We start from the raw sequence: 18968 nt of genomic DNA on the forward strand, positions 1-18968 counted from the left end.
AGCTCGCGGGACGGCCGAACCACCCCGCTCTGGCGGCTCCGCCGCTAAGGTCTTTCCTCGGTTTGCTCCCCATCCTATCGGTGCGAAAGGGCGAACTACAACTCCCAGCTCCCCTCCGCTCCTGAGGTGGTGAGACTCCAACTCCCGTCGTGCCCCACGCCTCGCGGCGGTGTTGTCGGCGGCCCCAAGATGGCGGCGGTGGCGGGGGGGGGGGCGGGCCCTCAGCAGCCCCCCCCGCCTCAGCAGCCGCCGCAGCCGGCGGGAGGCGGCGGGAGCGGCTCCGGGGAGGCGGCGGGGGCCGCGGGTGGTGCCGGAGGCGGCGGGGGAGGTCCGGGAGGCGGCGGCGGCGCAGCCGGGCCTGCGCCGGGCTCGGGATCGGGCGGCGGCGCGGCCGCGGGCGAGTCGTGGTACCTGGCGCTGCTGGGCCTGGCCGAGCATTTCCGCACGTCCAGCCCGCCCAAGGTGCGGCTGTGCGTGCACTGCCTGCAGGCCGTGCTGCCCCGCAAGCCCCCGGCCCGCATGGAGGCCCGCACGCACCTCCAGCTCGGCTCCGTCCTCTACCACCACACCCGCAACGGCGACCAGGCCCGCGGGCACCTGGAGAAGGCGGTGAGCGGGACAGGGCGGCTGCGGTGGGCTGGGGAACGGGGAAGAGCCGGGGGCCAGGCCGTGGGGAAAGGGTTGGCAGTGGTGGGAACGGGGCCGTGGGCACTTGGAGAAGGTACAAAGCAGGGGAAGGGGCGGCCGAGGGGGTGCTGGCGGCTGGAAAAGATGGGGAGCAGGGAAAGGGGGCAGTGGGAGGGCAGCAGGGCAGTGCTGGTGGGTTCTAGTGCCAGCCCAACCCGCTTGTGTTCTCTTGCAGTGGCTGATATCCCAGCAGGTATCCTTTTCCCGGGATCCAGTCAGGGCTCCGAGCTCGGAACGCCTCCAAGGAAACTCCCAAAACGCCTTCAAGGACCTGGGCTGGGGGCGTGGAGTGGGGTTTTTTAATCCACTTCGTCACTGCTTTCACAAAAGCACAGAGTTTGGGTTGGAAGGGACCTTAGATCCCATCCAGCCCGGTTTTCCTGAGGGTTTTTGGAGGTTTTGCTGCTGTTTCCCACCTGGATTTTGTTGTTTCCTTAACCCCGGTGCCAGATCCCCCAGTTTGAGGATGTGAAGTTTGAGGCAGCCAGTTTGCTGTCGGAGCTCTACTGCCAGGAGGTGAGAGAAACCCCAGAAACCCCTCTGCTCCCCTTGAATTTGGGTTTGGAACTGGATATTCCCGTGAAAAATCACATTTCTGGGATGAGAGGCTTTTTTCCATCCTAACCGAGGAAGTTTTTGCTGGAATTGCGAGAAGAGTTTCCCACTGCAAAAGGATTTTGCTTGGTCAAAGACATTTTTTTAGTTCTCGGTAAAGAAATTCTGATTTTAGGGGAGGAAAATCCAGGATTTTCCTCAGGAATTTGGAATCCTGGAGGGATTTGGGTTGGAAAGGAGCTGAAGGATCGTCCAGTTCCATGGGGAGAGGGCACCTTCCCCTCTCCCAGGTTGCTCCAACCTGGACAATTCCAGGGATGGGGCAGCCCCAGCCGCTCTGGGAATTCTATCCCAGCCCCATCCCACCCTGCCAGGGAGGAATTCCATCCCAAAATCCCATCTGGGAATGCATTCCCTGTGTTCTGTCCCTCCAGTCCTTCTCCAAGGTCTTCCTTTCCGTGTTTTAGGCTCCTTCCTTGGGAAGCCCCACTTGGATCATCCCAAATTTTGTGTTTTGCCGTTGGGCTGATTTCCTCCAAAATCATTTCCTGGGATTTTGAATCCAAATAGCCTGGAATGGTTTGGATTAGAAAGACCTTAAATCCCATCCAATCCCAATTCTGGACACTATCCCAAAATCCCAGATTTCTCCAATCCCATCCAACCCTACCTCAGGCATTCCAAGGACGGAGCAGCCCCAAACTTTTCCTGTTTGATCCCTCATTCCCAACCTTCCCTGGAGGGCTCAGTGTGATTATCCCGGGAATTCCAAGGCTGTGGAATTCCAGGATCCCGGATTTCCATTGACTGGGGGTGTTTGTGTTGCAGAATTCCGTGGACACGGCCAAGCCCCTGCTGCGCAAAGCCATCCAGATCTCCCAGCAAACTCCCTACTGGCACTGCAGGCTGCTCTTCCAGCTGGCTGTGAGTCCTTGGAGCGGCAATTCCTTGGGAAAAAAAACCTTGGAAAAACCCTGTATTCCCGTTAAAAGCAGCGTGGAAGCTTTTTGTTCTGTTATCCCCTAAAAAATCGCTGTTATTTGATGCCTTTTAGCTTTTTAACGCCGCAGATTCCTTTGGAAAATGGATCTAAAACCCCTTTGAGGAGCAGGGATTTGCAAATCCAGGGGTTAACGACGTTTTCTTGGGATTCATGGAGCAAATCCTGAGTTTTTATGGCATTTTTATTTTCCCATTTCAGCAACTCCACACCCTGGAGAAGGATTTGGTGTCGGCCTGCGACCTGCTGGGCGTGGGGGCCGAGTACGCCCGCGTGGTGGGCTCCGAATACACCAGGTGCTGATTCCCAGGATTTCCTGGCTGAATTCCTGCCATTTCCTGCCTGAATTCCTGGGATTTCATCCTTGAGTTCCCTGGGATTTCCCGCCTGAATTCTCTGCTATTTCCTGCCTGAGTTCACTGGGATTTCATCCCTGAGGTCCCTGGGGTTTCATCCCTGAGGTCCCTGGGGTTTCATCCCTGAATTCCCTGGGGTTTCATCCCTGAATTCCCTGGGGTTTCATCCCTGAATTCCCTGGGATTTCATCCCTGAGTTCCCTGGGGTTTCATCCCTGAATTCCCTGGGATTTCCTCCCTGAATTCCCTGGGGTTTCATCCCTGAGTTCCCTGGGGTTTCATCCCTGAGTTCCCTGGGGTTTCATCCCTGAGTTCCCTGGGGTTTCATCCCTGAATTCCCTGGGGTTTCATCCCTGAATTCCCTGGGGTTTCATCCCTGAGTTCCCTGGATTTCCTGGCCAAATTCCTGCCATTTCCTGCCTGAATTCCCTGTGCTGTCATTCTTGAATTCCTTGGAGTTTCCTGCCTGAATTCCTTGGGATTTCATGCCTGACTTCCCTGTGACTTTCTCCTTGGATTTCCTGCTTGAATTCCCTTGAATTTATTCCTTGAATTCCTTGAGATTTCCTGATGGAATTGCTGGAATTTCCTCCCTGAATTCCCTAGGATTTCCTCCTCGAATTCCCTAGGATTTCCTGCCTGAGTTTCCTAGAATTTCTTCCTTGAGTCCCCTGGGATTTCCTGCTGGAATTCCTGGGATTTCCTCCCTGAATTCTCTGGAATTTCCTCCCCAAATTCTCTAGAACTTCCTCCTTGACTTCCCTGGGAATTCCTCTATCAGCTCCCTTAATCCTCATTTTTCCCTGGTTTTAGAGGGAGAAAAAGTCAGATTTTTATTTTTTCCTGCTGTTTTTTTTTTTGGAGGGGGGAGATGGAGTAATTTCTTTTGGAATTTCACTTTGTTTTCTTTCATTCCAGAGCCCTCTTCCTGCTCAGCAAGGGGATGGTGAGTTGGAAGATGTTTTTTAAATAAATTATTTCCCGTTTAATTCTAAGTTCCAAAGGATTTTTTTAGGGGGGGAGGGGATAAGCAGGATTCTTATGGATAAATTCAGCTTTTTTCCCCTCATTTTTTTTTTTCCTGGGAAAAATAAAAGGATCATTGGAAATTTTCCCTGGAGCTTTTGAGGGAGGGAAAAGCTGGTGAGGTGAAATCAGCTGAACATCCCAATCCTAATTCCTGGAATTAGAGAATCCACGGAATTACTCGCCTTGGAAAAAACCAGCGACGCGCCTTCCGCTATCCCAGTCTGCTCCAACCTACCTTTGGGCAATTCCAGGGGTGAAGCAGCCACGTTTTCCAGGGGGAAACTCATTCCCTGAGTGTTCATCCTGGGGGAAAAACGGGATTTTCCCTTGGGAATTGCAGCTGCTGCTGATGGAGAGGAAGCTGCAGGAGGTTCACCCGCTGCTGACGCTGTGCGGGCAGATCGTGGAGAACTGGCAGGGCAATCCCATCCAGAAGGAATCCCTCCGAGTCTTCTTCCTGGTCCTGCAGGTCACACATTACCTGGATGCTGGCCAGGTACGTGCCACGTTCCACGCTGGGAATTTGGGAGAGGAATTTTTATTTTTTGGGAATTTCCCCCCCAAAAAAAATAACCGGCCCCGAGGGGATTTTTTTTGATCGTGGGAGCAAATTTTTGTTGGCTTTAAAACCAAATTAAAGGAAGAGTAAGGAGATTATATTAATTTGGGGGTGTTGTCTGTGGTGTTTTGATATCCATGGTGGTCTCTGTTGATTCCATGGGGTGTTGGAGGGGATAGCGGGAATTTTTTGGGGGATTTTGGGAATATTTTGAGCATCTCTTGCTGCTGTTCACCGTGAAGCGCCGAGCTCATCAGTGCCAAAACCAACCCAAACCTCTAAACCAAACCCCCTAAATCCGGGAATTACCACCCCCCTTGGGAAGTTTCCCTTCTCCAGAGCATTCCAGCAGCGGGAATGTGAGGAATTCCCGCTGGGAATTGTCCCCCGGGGCAGGTGAAGAGCGTGAAGCCGTGCCTGAAGCAGCTGCAGCAGTGCATCCAGACCATCTCCACCCTGCACGACGACGAGATCCTGCCCAGCAACCCCGCCGACCTCTTCCACTGGCTGCCCAAGGAGCACATGTGTGTGCTGGTCTACCTGGTGAGAGCTCCTCGTTAGCGCTAATTGCTAATTAACGAGGGGTCACGGTTCCGAGCCAGCAGGGAGGGGTTTGGGAGCTGCTTCCGGCTGGTTTTCCCTCAGCGTCTGTGGGGTGATGCTGAGGGGGCTGCTCGGGGTGTGAGGAGATTCCAGGCTGGAAATGGGGGCTGATTAACTGATTATTAATGAATTCATTAATCAATGCCCCAGTCAAGTGAAAATGGAGGTATTTGTGCAGTTTGGCTTAATTTTCTCAGCTGCTTTGTGCTGGTTTTCCCTCTGTGTGTGTGGGGTGATGCTGAGGGGGCTGCTCGGGGTGTGAGGAGATTCCAGGCTGGAAATGGGAATTAATGAGTAAATAATTAATTAATTGATTAATCAGTGCCCCAGTCAAGTGAAAATGGAGGTACCTGTACAATTTGGCTTAATTTTCTCAGCTGCTTTGTGCTGGTTTTCCCTCTGCGTGTGTGGGGTGATGCTGAGGGGGCTGCTCGGGGTGTGAGGAGATTCCAGGCTGGAAATGGGGGCTGATTAACTGATTATTAATGAATTCATTAATCAATGCCCCAGTCAAGTGAAAATGGAGGTACCTGTACAATTTGGCTTAATTTTCTCAGCTGCTTTGTGCTGGTTTTCCCTCAGTGTGTGTGGGGTGATTCTGAGGGAAGTGCTTGATGTGTGAGGAGATTCCAGGCTGGAAATGGGAATTAATGAGTAAATAATTAATTGATTTATTAATTAGGACCTGACTCAGATGGAAATGAAGTTATTTATACAAATCAGGCCACTTTGGCTTAATTTTCTTAACATGAGGGGAGCTAGACTTGGAATCACTGAAGGATTTTTGTTCCATTTCTTGGAGATGATTCCAGCGTTAATGGCATTAAAAATCTGGGATTTGAGGAATTCTGTGAATTCCCAGCCTTTCCCTCTCCGCACAGATAAATTTTGGGATTCGTGGAATGGTTGGAGGTGGGAAAGAGCTTAAAAATCATCCATTCCCACCCTCTCAATCCCACCTGCCACCATCCTGGGATGCTCCAAAACTTCCCAGGGAAGTTCCTGTGGGAATTCCATGCCAGGGGAATTCCCGAGGTGGATAATCCATACTGTGCTTCCCTGCAGGTGACAGTGATGCATTCCATGCAGGCAGGGTACCTGGAGAAGGCTCAGAAATACACGGACAAAGCCCTCATGCAGCTGGAGAAGCTCAAAAGTAAGGAAAAAGGGGTCGGAATTCAGCTGGATTCCAGGGAAATCCAGGAAAATCCCGTGATTTATTCCTCATTTAAACCTATCCCTCAGCTTTGTTGAGCTGCTGGGTCAGCCTAAGACTAAAACTAAGATTAAAAACCTGATTTTAAGGCCGGGTGGTGACTTTGGAGTACAAAAAAAACCCCAGCTTTTTGGGTTTTTTTTGGGTTTTTTTTGTGGGATTTGAAACATTCCTTAAATCCGTGATGGAATTCTTCCTGCTCCTCTCCCAGTGCTGGACTGCAGCCCCATCCTGTCCTCATTCCAAGTGATTTTGTTGGAACACATCATCATGTGCAGGCTGGTGACGGGACACAAAGCCACAGCCCTGCAGGAGGTAACGTGGGAATTCCAGCGTTTCCTGCCCGGGAATGGCTCCCAAAAAATGGGAATACTCTGCAGGAACAGCTTTTATAACGTGGGAATTGCAGGTTTGGGCTCAGGTGGGAATTCCTGCTGGGTTATTCGTGGATACAGCCAGGCTTGGTGGTGCTCAGGACATGGAAAATGTGGGATTGGCTCCTCTTAAATATTTAGTTAAGGATACTTTGGAATTGATCATGGAATGATCAATAATTGATTCGAATTGGGGGGAATTCCAGGCTGGTTTTTTTCCCATTCCATCCATTCCAGGGTGGCACCTTCCTCTTCCTGTTCCTGCCTTGTCCAGGTGTTTCCCAGTTTTTAACATTCCTGCTTTTCCTTCTCTTTCCTGGTTGTGTTGTTCCAGAGGAACCTGGACTTTTTTTTTCCCATTTTTCCAATCATTTTAAAATCCTGGGAATCCATCCCGGGACTGCATCATCCAATCCCTGCTGGCAGCTTTACTGGGAATGTGCTGGGAATGGGGAGAGATTCATCCTCCTCTTTCTGCTCATCCCAATCCCAGATTTTGGAAGGCTTTATCCCACTTTTCCTGGAAAATCTGGAGCATTTCGGGAGGGATCTGTGGCTGTGAATTCCAGGGGGTGGAGGAAACCATTCCAAACCAGCTGGAATGTGGGAGGAATGCCAGGAAATCCCTTCTCCTGTGCTGGAATCACACCCAGCCTCCCCTTTTATCCCGGATTCGAGATCCAGGAGCCAATCCCTGGATCCAAGAGGAGCGCAAGGAGCGGGATTTAGAGCAGAAAATGGTGGGGGAAAATGCCCAAAATTGGGAATTCCGTTCTTTCCCAGATTTCCCAGGTCTGCCAGCTGTGCCAGCAGTCTCCCAGGCTCTTTTCCAACCACGCTGCCCAGCTGCACACGCTCCTGGTGAGTTCTTGGGATGAAACCTGGGAATTCCGGAGGGAGATTCCCTGGGAATGACCGGATCTGCATCATCCACGGCTGGGGGGGGCTCATTCCAGGCTTAAAACCCTTGGGAAAAAGAATTCCAGGATGGTTTGGGTGGGTAGGGGGCACTTCCCACTATCCCAAGTTGTTCCAGCAAATCCCACTTCTCTGAGGAGAGAATTCCTGGGATTTGGCTTTTCCTGGGTATTTTTGCCATCAAGGCCTTGTCTGGCAGCAGCTCCTTCATGAAGGGAGTGGGAATTTTGGAGGAATCAGCTGGAAAAAGGGAAATCCAGGGATTTCGACTGTGCCCACTGGAGATGGCTTTTTGTGGGAATTGTGGAAGAGTTTTTGTGGGGAATACTGAGTTTTCCATGATTTTAAGGAAGGTTTTTTGGCTAAATTAAGCTTTGTTTTCCATGAATAATTTGTTTTAAAGGACATTTTGTAGAAATTCCTTGTTTTCCCCACACCTGAGACTTGCTGGTCCCTTTTTCCCGCTGCTATCCCAATATTTCCATGGATTTGGGCATGTTTTGGGCTGCATTCCCAAAAATACCCTTTCTTTTCCAGGGTCTCTACTGCATCTCTGTCAACTGCATGGACAATGCAGAAGCACAATTCACTACAGCACTGAGGGTGAGATTTTATTCCCAAATATTCTTCTGGAAACTCGGGAATGGGTCTTGGGAATGGCAATGTGAATTTGGAAGGGAAATCTCCCTTAATTCCATTATTTATCAGTGATTTTCCATGGATCATGGGGGGATTTCTAACACCAAAATATCAATACGGGATTTTTTAGCCAGGATTTTTTTCTGGGAATTAGCAAATCCTGAGGGAAAGACTGAAATATTTGGGAATTTTCTCCTTTCCAGCTCACAACCCACCAGGAGCTGTGGGCATTTATTGTCACCAACCTGGCCAGCGTCTACATCCGGGAAGGGAATCGGCACCAGGAGGTGAGCTGGGGGCTCCCCAAATCCTGCTTTTCTGTGGAGAAAATTCCTGGGATTTGGCTTTTCCGGGGTATTTTTGCCATCAAGGCCTTGCTGGCAGCAACTCTGAAATGAGGGGAGGTAGAAATCCCTTTTTCCTGTGGAGAAAATTCCTGGGATTTGGCTTTTCCCAGGCATTTTTGCCATCAAGGCCTTGCTGGCAGCAACTCTGTCATGAGGGGAGGGAGAAATCCCACTTTTCTGTGGAGAAAATTCCTGGGATTTGGCTTTTCCGGGGTATTTTTGCCATCAAGGCCTTGCTGGCAGCAACTCTGAAATGAGGGGAGGTAGAAATCCCTTTTTCCTGTGGAGAAAATTCCTGGGATTTGGCTTTTCCCAGGCATTTTTGCCTTCAGGGCCTTGCTGGCAGCAGCTCCCTCATGAGGGGAGGGAGAAATCCCACTTTTCTGTGGAGAAAATTCCTGGGATTTGGCTTTTCCGGGGTATTTTTGCCATCAAGGCCTTGCTGGCAGCAACTCTGAAATGAGGGGAGGTAGAAATCCCTTTTTCCTGTGGAGAAAATTCCTGGGATTTGGCTTTTCCCAGGCATTTTTGCCATCAAGGCCTTGCTGGCAGCAACTCTGTCATGAGGGGAGTAGAAATCCCACTTTTCTGTGGAGAAAATTCCTGGAATTTGGCTTTTCCTGGGTATTTTTGCCTTCAGGGCCTTGCTGGCAGCAGCTCTCTCATGAAGGGAGGGAGAAATCCCACTTTTCTGTGGAGAAAATTCCTGGGATTTGTCTTTTCCTAGGCATTTTTGCCTTCAGGGCCTTGCTGGCAGCAACTCCTTCATCAGGGGAGTGGGAAATCCCTTTTTTCTGTGGAGAAAATTCCTGGGATTTGGCTTTTCCTGGGTATTTTTGCCATCAAGGCCTTGCTGGCAGCAGCTCCCACATGAGGGGAGTGGGAATTCCTGAGAAATTGGCTGGAAAAACTCCAAAAGTTCTGGATTATTCCCAGAATTCTCCCGATGGGAATGGGGTTTAACGCTCTCATCTCTCATTCAACCCCTTGGCTTCATTTTCCATCATTTTCCATCAATTTTCCATATCCAGGAGTTCCAGGGAATCACAGGAATAACCAAACCCAGGGATCTGCTCCTGAGTTTTGCTGTTTTATTCCCGGAATTCCCAATTTTCACCCTCTCAGAGCCCTCAGGGATTTGCCCTGGGAAGATTCTCCACAGGAATTTTGTTCCCTGCGTACAAAATTTGGGAAAAACCCCCGGGAAGCAAAAAAGATTCTTAAAAATTGTGAATTCTTTTATTAAATTTTGGGTTTAATTAATCAAATCCAATATTAAATCCGTTATCAGACCAACCAGCTCCAAGTTTTCTGTGGGAATATGATTATTATCCAGGAAATCCTGGGGAATTGGAGGAGATTTGGGATAAAATTTGATTTTGGGGATCAAAACGAGCCTAAAATTCCCAATATTGGGATAAATTGGGGGTGGTTTGAGTGGAATTTCACTGGTCTGGTGTTGAATTTTCCTTGGAAAATGGATTTTTCCACGATGATTCCTTTTCCTCTCCCATTTTCCAGCTCTACAGTTTATTGGAAAGGATAAATCCCGACCACAACTTCCCAGTGAGGTGAGAATTCCAACAAATCCCAACATTCCGGGGCGGGAATGACGGATTTCCAGCAGGACTTCCAACAAATCAGGGGAAAAAAAAAAAATCCAACTTAATTCCGGGGGAAAAACTCGGGATGGGGCTTAAATGGAATATCTCATTGGGAGTTGGATTTTGGGGTGGAATTCCTGGGAATTTGGGTGGGGTTTGAGGTATCCATGGTTTTTTTTTTTCCCCATAGTTCCCACTGCCTCCGGGCCGCGGCGTTTTACATCCGAGGGCTCTTCTCCTTTTTCCAGGGAAGATACAACGAGGCCAAGTGAGTCCAAACCCCTCGGAAAAGCGGGAAAAAGGCGGGAAAACTCAGGCCGGCTTTTTTTTTGGGATGGGAATGGGAACGGTTTCCTTTCCATCCAGTTCCTGTGGGTTTCTCCTGGATGAGCCGGGGGGGGGAGAGCGGTGGAGTTGGAGCTCTTTCCATGGGAATCATTCCCTGCAATCCCTGGGAATCTTGGGAATGTTATTCCCTGTGGTCCTTGGGAATTTTGGGATCTTTATTCCCTTCAATCCCAGGGAGTCCTTGAGGTTTCGTTTCCTGCGATCCTTTGAAATCTTTGGGATTTTGGGGATCTTATTCCCTGCAGAATCCTTGGGAATCTTGGGCATTTTATTCCTTGCCATCCCAAGGAATCCTCGGGAATCTCGGGATCTCATTCCCAGGAATCCCAAGGAATTTTTGGGAATCTCAGGATCTCATTCCCAGGAATTTTCAGGAACCTTGGGATCTCATTCCCCGCAATCCCAAGGAACCCTCGGGAATCTTGGGATCTCATTCCCAGGAATCCCAAGGAACCCTCGGGAATCTTGGGATCTCATTCCCAGGAATTTTCAGGAACCTTGGGATCTCATTCCCTGCAATCCCAAGGAATCCTTGGGGATCTCATTCCCAGGAATCCTTGGGAATCTTGGGATCTCATTCCCCGCAATCCCAAGGAATCCTCGGGAATCTCGGGATTCCATTCCTTCCCAGCAGAGGCAGCTCCGGCCCAACCCCCAGAGCAAATCCCAGAATTCCTTTCCGGTCGTTTATCCCGGCTCCTGCCGTTCCGATCCATCCAGGAATTGTTCCAGGAGCTCGGGGCAGCTGTCAAATCCCGCTTTTCCCGTTTTTTTTTTTCTTCCCAGGCGTTTTTTGCGGGAGACGCTGAAGATGTCGAACGCGGAGGACCTGAACCGCCTGACGGCGTGCTCGCTCGTGCTGCTGGGCCACATCTTCTACGTGCTGGGCAACCACCGGGTACCGAACACAAATCCCGGGAAATCCCCCCAAATTCCAGAGAAAATCCCCCCAAATCCCGGGAAATTCCCCCCAAATCCCGGGAAATTCCCCACATCCTGGGAAATCCCCCCCAAATCCTGGGAAATCCCCCCCAAATCCTGGGAAATCCCCCCCAGATCCTGGAGAAAATCCCCCCAAATCCCGGAGAAAATCCCCCCAAATCCCAGAGAAATTCCCCCCAAATCCCGGAGAAAATCCCCCCAAATCCCGGAGAAATTCCCCCCAAATCCCGGGAAATTCCCCCCAAATCCCGGGAAATTCCCCCAATCCCCGGAAAAATCCCCCCCAAATCCTGGGAAATTCCCCACATCCTGGGAAATCCCCCCTAAATCCTGGGAAATCCCCCCTAAATCCCGGAGAAAATCCCCCCAAATCCCGGAGAAAATCCCCCCAAATCCCGGAGAAAATCCCCCCAAATCCCGGAGAAATTCCCCCCAAATCCCGGGAAATTCCCCCCAAATCCCGGGAAATTCCCCCCAAATCCCGGGAAATTCCCCCCATCCTGGGAAATTCCCCACATCCTGGGAAATTCCCCCCAAATCCCGGAGAAAACCCCCCAAATCCCGGAGAAAACCCCCCCAAAACCCGGGAAATTCCCCAAATCCCAGAGAAATTCCCCCCAAATCCCAGAGAAATTCCCCCCAAATCCCAGAGAAATTCCCCCCAAATCCCGGGAAATTCCCCCCAAATCCCGGGAAATCCCCCCCAAATCCTGGGAAATCCCCCCCAGATCCTGGAGAAAATCCCCCCAAATCCCGGAGAAAATCCCCCCAAATCCCGGAGAAAATCCCCCCAAATCCCGGGAAATTCCCCCCAAATCCCGGGAAATTCCCCCCAAATCCCGGGAAATTCCCCCCAAATCCCGGGAAATTCCCCAAATCCCAGAGAAATTCCCCCCAAATCCCAGAGAAATTCCCCCCAAATCCCAGAGAAATTCCCCCCAAATCCCGGGAAATTCCCCCCAAATCCCGGGAAATTCCCCCCAAATCCCGGGAAATTCCCCCCAAATCCCGGGAAATTCCCCACGTCCTGGGAAATCCCCCCCAAATCCTGGGAAATCCCCAGCGAATCCTGGGAAATCCCCCCCAAATCCTGGAGAAAATCCCCCCAAATCCCGGCCCGGAGAAAATCCCCCCAAATCCCGGGAAATTCCCCAAATCCTGGGAAATTCCCCAAATCCTGGGAAATTCCCCAAATCCTGGGAAATTCCCCAAATCCTGGGAAATCCCCCCCAAATCCTGGGAAATCCCCCCCAGATCTCAGGAAATCCCCAGTGAATCCTGAGAAATCCCCCCCAGATCCTGGAGAAAATCCCCCCAAATCCCAGGGAATCCCCAACAAATCCTGGGAAATCCCCCACAAATCCTGGGAAATCCCCACCCCCAAATCCCAGGAAATGCCCTGCAAATCTTGGGAAAATCTCCCAAATCCTGGGAAAATCCCCCCCAAAATATCAGGGAATACCTCCCAAATCCTGGGAAAATCACAGAAAAATCCCAGAGAAAATCCCCCCACAAATCCTGGGAAATCCCCCCAAATCCCGGGAAATCCCCCCCAGATCTCAGGGAATCCCTCCCAAATCCCGGGGAATCCCCCACAAATCCCAGGAAAAGTCCTCCCAAAATCCTGGGAAAATCCCAGAAAAAATCCTGGAGAAAAGCCCCCAAAAATCCCAGAAAAACTGCCCCCAAAATTCCGGAAAAACCCTGGAGAAAATCCCCCAGAAATCTCATCAAAAATCCCTGAGAAAATCCTTCAAAAATCCCGGAGAAAACCCCTTGAAAATCCCAGAATAAATCCCAGAAAAAAACCTGGAAAAAAATAATCCTGCCAAAATCCCGGAAAAAAAATCCCGGAGAAACTCCCGGAGCAAATCGGGATTTTGGGGGCAATAATGGAATTTTGGGAGTGGTTTTTGTGCTGACCCATCCAAAATTGGAATTTCCATCCTTCTGAACCATCCCAAAATTTAGAATTTCCCGGAACATCACAAATCCCCGCGTTTCCCACCGGGAATTTTCCGTCTTTTTGTGGTCAATCCGGAACAAAATTCCCAGAAATCCCAATTTTATTTTTTTTTTTTTTTCCCTTTTTTTTCCTTGTGGATTTTTCCCAGGAAAGCAACAACATGGTGGTGCCGGCCATGCAGCTGGCCAGCAAGATCCCGGACATGTCCGTGCAGCTCTGGTCCTCCGCCCTGCTCCGGGGTAACAACGGGAAAACGGGAATTCCGGGAATTCTGGGAATGCCGGGGGAACTCAGGATCAGGGGTTGTCCATGGGAAACTGGGAAAGAGCCTCAGGAGAGTGGGAATTCCAGGGGGAATTTGGGATCAGGGGTTGTCCATGGAAAACTGGGAAAGAGCCTCAGGAGGGTGGGAATTCCAGGGGGAACCTGGAACAGCTCCAGGGGGAACTCAGGATCAGGGATTGTCCATGGAAAACTGGGAAAGAGCCTTAGGAGAGTGGGAATTCCAGGGGGAATTTGGGATCAGGGGTTGTCCATGGAAAACTGGGAAAGAGCCTCAGAAGGGTGGGAATTCCAGGGGGAATTTGGGATCAGGGGTTGTCCATGGAAAACTGGGAAAGATCCTCAGAAGGGTGGGAATTCCAGGGGGAATTTGGGATCAGGGATTGTCCATGGGAAACTGGGAAAGCCTTAGGAGAGTGAGAATTCCAGTGGGAACTCGGGATCAGGGATTGTCCATGGAAAACTGGGAAAGAGCCTCAGGAGAGTGGGAATTCCAGGGGGAATTTGGGATCAGGGATTGTCCATAAAAATAATGGAGAGTGGGAATTCCAGGGGGAATTTGGGATCAGGGGTTGTCCATAAAAATAATGGAGAGTGGGAATTCCAGTGGGAACTCAGGATCAGGGATTGTCCATGGAAAACTGGGAAAGAGCCTCAGGAGGGTGGGAATTCCAGGGGGAATTTGGGATCAGGGATTGTCCATGGAAAACTGGGAAAGATCCTCAGAAGGGTGGGAATTCCAGGGGGAATTTGGGATCAGGGATTGTCCATGGAAAACTGGGAAAGCCTTAGGAGAGTGAGAATTCCAGGGGGAACCTGGAACAGCTCCAGGGGGAACTCAGGATCAGGGATTGTCCATGGAAAACTGGGAAAGAGCCTTAGGAGAGTGGGAATTCCAGGGGGAATTTGGGATCAGGGATTGTCCATAAAAATAACGGAGAGTGGGAATTCCAGGGGGAATTTGGGATCAGGGGTTGTCCATGGAAAACTGGGAAAGAGCCTCAGGAGAGTGGGAATTCCAGGGGGAATTTGGGATCAGGGATTGTCCATGGAAAACTGGGAAAGCCTTAGGAGAGTGGGAATTCCAGTGGGAACTCGGGATCAGGGATTGTCCATGGAAAACTGGGAAAGAGCCTCAGGAGGGTGGGAATTCCAGTGGGAACTCGGGATCAGGGATTGTCCATAAAAATAACGGAGAGTGGGAATTCCAGGGGGAATTTGGGATCAGGGGTTGTCCATAAAAATAATGGAGAGTGGGAATTCCAGTGGGAACTCAGGATCAGGGGTTGTCCATGGAAAACTGGGAAAGAGCCTTAGGAGAGTGGGAATTCCAGTGGGAACTCGGGATCAGGGATTGTCCATAAAAATAATGGAGAGTGGGAATTCCAGGGGGAATTTGGGATCAGGGGTTGTCCATGGAAAACTGGGAAAGAGCCTCAGGAGAGTGGGAATTCCAGGGGGAACTCGAGATCAGGGCTTGTCCATAAAAATAATGGAGAGTGGGAATTCCAGGGGGAACTCGGGATCAGGGATTGTCCATGGAAAACTGGGAAAGATCCTCAGGAGGGTGGGAATTCCAGGGAAAAGCGGGAGCAGCTCCAGGGGGAACTCAGGATCAGGGATCATCCGTAAAAATCTCTTTCCCTATGATCCCAAGGAATCTTTAGGAATCTTGGGATTTTGTTCCTTTGCATCCCAGGGAATCCTTGGGAATTTTGGGGATTTCATTCCCTCCAATCCCAAAGAATCCTTGGGAATTTCATTCCTGTCAATCCCAGAGAATTTTGGGAATTTGGGGATTTCATTCTCTCCAATCCTAAAGAATCCTTGGGGATTTCATTCCTGTCAATCCCAGAGAATTTTGGGGATTTCATTCCTGTCAATCCCAGAGAATTTTGGGGATTTCATTCCTGTCAATCCCAGAGAATTTTGGGGATTTCATTCCTGTCAATCCCAGAGAATTTTGGGAATTTGGGGATTTCATTCCCTCCAATCCCAAAGAATCCTTGGGAATTTCATTCCTGTCAATCCCAGAGAATTTTGGGAATTTCATTCCCGTCAATCCCAGAGAATTTTGGGAATTTCATTCCTGTCAATCCCAGAGAATTTTGGGAATTTCATTCCCGTCAATCCCAGAGAATTTTGGGGATTTCATTCCTGTCAATCCCAGAGAATTTTGGGAATTTGGGGATCTCATTCCCGTCAATCCCAGAGAATTTTGGGAATTTTGGGGATCTCATTCCCTCCCCACCAGGAACCCTGGGGTGGATTTTCAGGGCCGATCCCTCCGCAGCACCAACCCCTGGTGGGGGGGGGGAGGAATTCCAGGGATTTTGGGGCCGTTGGGAATGGGGATGGGATCCCAATCCCGGGATTTTCCCGTTTTTCCAGACCTGAACAAGGCGTGTGGGAACGCCATGGATGCGCACGAGGCGGCGCAGATGCACCAGAACTTCTCTCAGCAGCTGCTGCAGGATCACATCGAGGCCTGCAGCCTCCCCGAGCACAACCTCATCACGGTACCGCCGCAATTCCCGCAATTCCCGCAATTCCCGCAATTCCCGCATTGCTGGGGGCGGCTGTTGCCTTTCCTGGGGGTTTCTGGCTGCCCAAAAATGGGGTTTTTCTGCCTAAAAATGGGGTTTTCTTGCCTAAAAATGGGATTTTCTTGCCTAAAAATGGGATTTTTCCGCCCAAAAATGGGATTTTTCCGCCCAAAAATGGGATTTTTCCGCCCAAAAATGGGATTTTTCCGCCCAAAAATGGGATTTTCTTGCCTAAAATGGGATTTTCCTGCCCAAAAATGGGATTTTCTTGCCTAAAAATGGGATTTTATTGCCTAAAAATGGGATTTTATTGCCTAAAAATGGGATTTTCTTGCCTAAAATGGGATTTTCTTGCCTAAAAATGGGATTTTATTGCCTAAAAATGGGATTTTATTGCCTAAAAATGGGATTTTCTTGCCTAAAATGGGATTTTCTTGCCTAAAAATGGGATTTTTCCGCCCAAAAATGGGATTTTTCCGCCCAAAAATGGGATTTTCTTGCCTAAAATGGGATTTTCTTGCCTAAAATGGGATTTTCCTGCCCAAAATGGGATTTTCCTGCCTAAAAATGGGATTTTCCTGCCTAAAATGGGATTTTTCCGCCTAAAAATGGGATTTTTCCGCCTAAAAATGGGATTTTCTTGCCTAAAATGGGATTTTCTTGCCTAAAAATGGGATTTTCTTGCCTAAAATGGGATTTTTTCCGCCCAAAAATGGGATTTTTCCGCCCAAAAAATGGGATTTTCTTGCCTAAAATGGGATTTTCTTGCCTAAAATGGGATTTTCTTGCCTAAAATGGGATTTTTCTGCCTAAAAATGGGGTTTTTCTGCCCAAAAATGGGATTTTCTTGCCTAAAAATGGGATTTTCTTGCCTAAAATGGGATTTTCTTGCCTAAAAATGGGATTTTCCTGCCTAAAAATGGGATTTTCCTGCCTAAAAATGGGATTTTCCTGCCCAAAAATGGGATTTTCTTGCCCAAAAATGGGATTTTCTTGCCTAAAAATGGGATTTTTCCGCCCAAAAATGGGATTTTTCCGCCCAAAAATGGGATTTTCTTGCCTAAAATGGGACTTTACCGCCCAAAAATGGGATTTTTCCGCCCAAAAATGGGATTTTCTTGCCTAAAATGGGATTTTCCTGCCCAAAAATGGGATTTTCTTGCCTAAAAATGGGGTTTTTCTGCCTAAAAATGGGGTTTTTCTTGCCTAAAAATGGGATTTTCTTGCCTAAAATGGGATTTTCCTGCCTAAAAATGGGATTTTTCCGCCCAAAAATGGGATTTTTCCGCCCAAAAATGGGATTTTTCCGCCCAAAAATGGGATTTTTCCGCCCAAAAATGGGATTTTTCCGCCCAAAAATGGGATTTTCTTGCCTAAAATGGGATTTTCTTGCCTAAAATGGGATTTTTCCGCCCAAAAATGGGATTTTTCCGCCCAAAAATGGGATTTTTCCGCCCAAAAATGGGATTTTTTCCGCCCAAAAATGGGTTTTTCCTGCCTAAAAATGGGATTTTCCTGCCCAAAATGGGATTTTCCTGCCCAAAATGGGATTTTCCTGCCCAAAATGGGATTTTCCTGCATAAAATGGGATTTTCCTATCCCAAAATGGGATTTTCCTGCATAAAATGGGATTTTCCTGCATAACATGGGATTTTTCCGCTCAAACATTGGATTTTCTTGTCTAAAATGGGATTTTTTCGCCCAAAAATGGTTTTTTCTTGCCTAATATGGGATTTTCTTGCCTAAAATGGGACTTTCTTGCCTAAAATGGGATTTTTCTTGCCTAAAATGGGATTTTTCCGCCCAAAAATGGGATTTTTCCGCCCAAAAATGGGATTTTTCCGCCCAAAAATGGGATTTTCTTGCCTAAAAATGGGATTTTTCCGCCCAAAAATGGGATTTTCTTGCCTAAAATGGGATTTTCTTGCCTAAAATGGGATTTTATTGCCCAAAAATGGGATTATTCCGCCGAAAAAAGGGATTTTTCCGCCCAAAAATGGGATTTTTCCGCCCAAAAATGGGATTTTTCCGCCCAAAAATGGGTTTTTCCTGCCTAAAAATGGGATTTTCCTGCCCAAAATGGGATTTTCCTGCCCAAAATGGGATTTTCCTGCCCAAAATGGGATTTTCCTGCCCAAAATGGAATTTTCCTGCATAAAATGGGATTTTCCTATCCCAAAATGGGATTTTCCTGCATAAAATGGGATTTTCCTGCATAAAATGGGATTTTTCCACCCAAAAATGGGATTTTTCCACCCAAAAACGGGATTTTTCCACCCAAAAATGGGATTTTCTTGCCTAAAATGGGATTTTCCTATCCCAAAATGGGATTTTTCTGCCCAAGAACTGAATTTTTCCACCCAAAAATGGGATTTTTCCACCCAAAAATGGGATTTTTCCACCCAAAAATGGGATTTTCCTGCCTAAAAATGGGATTTTCCTGCCTCAAATGGGATTTTCCTGCCTAAAAATGGGATTTTCCTATCCCAAAATGGAATTTTCCACCCAAAAATGGGATTTTCCTATCCCAAAATGGGATTTTCCCACCCCAAATTGAATTTTCCAGTCCCAAAATTGAGTTTTCCCGAGGGAATTTTCGTTTTTGAAATTCCCAAAAAAAAAAAAAAAAACCAACAACCCTGGAAATCCAAATCCCGGTGGGACGTGGGGTTGGAATTTGGGATCCCTGGGAGCAGGGAGGGTTTTGCTGGGAATTCCACGATCCCGAGGGAATTTTTTGGGAATGTTTTCCGGGATCCTGATCCCGTTTTTCCCCCACAGTGGACGGATGGACCCCCCCCAGTCCAATTCCAGGCCCAGAACGGCCCCACCACCAGCCTGGCCAGTCTGCTGTGAATTCCCGGAAAAACTCCCGGAAAATTCATGGAAAACTCCAGGAAAAGTCCGGGAAAACTCCAGGATCTCCACCAACATCATCCCGGGAAGAGGAAAAAACAAAACAAAAGCGCCAAAAACTCGGGAAAAGAAACAAACAAA

General features: G+C 48.8%; 1 protein-coding gene across 1 annotated transcript; it reads left to right on the forward strand.

Moving 5' to 3' along the window:
- The first annotated feature begins 189 nt into the window (after positions 1–189).
- On the forward strand, positions 190–18968 carry MAU2 (MAU2 sister chromatid cohesion factor). Its single transcript, XM_014260267.2, has 19 exons — positions 190–609; positions 863–880; positions 1138–1203; positions 2071–2166; positions 2444–2538; positions 3517–3544; positions 3968–4123; positions 4583–4729; positions 5855–5945; positions 6217–6320; positions 7163–7240; positions 7835–7900; positions 8140–8223; positions 9805–9854; positions 10078–10155; positions 11022–11133; positions 13292–13382; positions 15817–15944; positions 18753–18968. The coding sequence occupies exons 1-19, from the start codon at positions 190–192 to the stop codon at positions 18825–18827; spliced, it is 1983 nt and encodes a 660-aa protein (XP_014115742.2). The 3' UTR covers positions 18828–18968.

Source organism: Pseudopodoces humilis, chromosome 28 (genome assembly GCF_049639895.1).
Source record: "Pseudopodoces humilis isolate 2021_Gansu_Grassland_sample_001 chromosome 28, ASM4963989v1, whole genome shotgun sequence".
NCBI classification, from domain to species: domain Eukaryota; kingdom Metazoa; phylum Chordata; class Aves; order Passeriformes; family Paridae; genus Pseudopodoces; species Pseudopodoces humilis.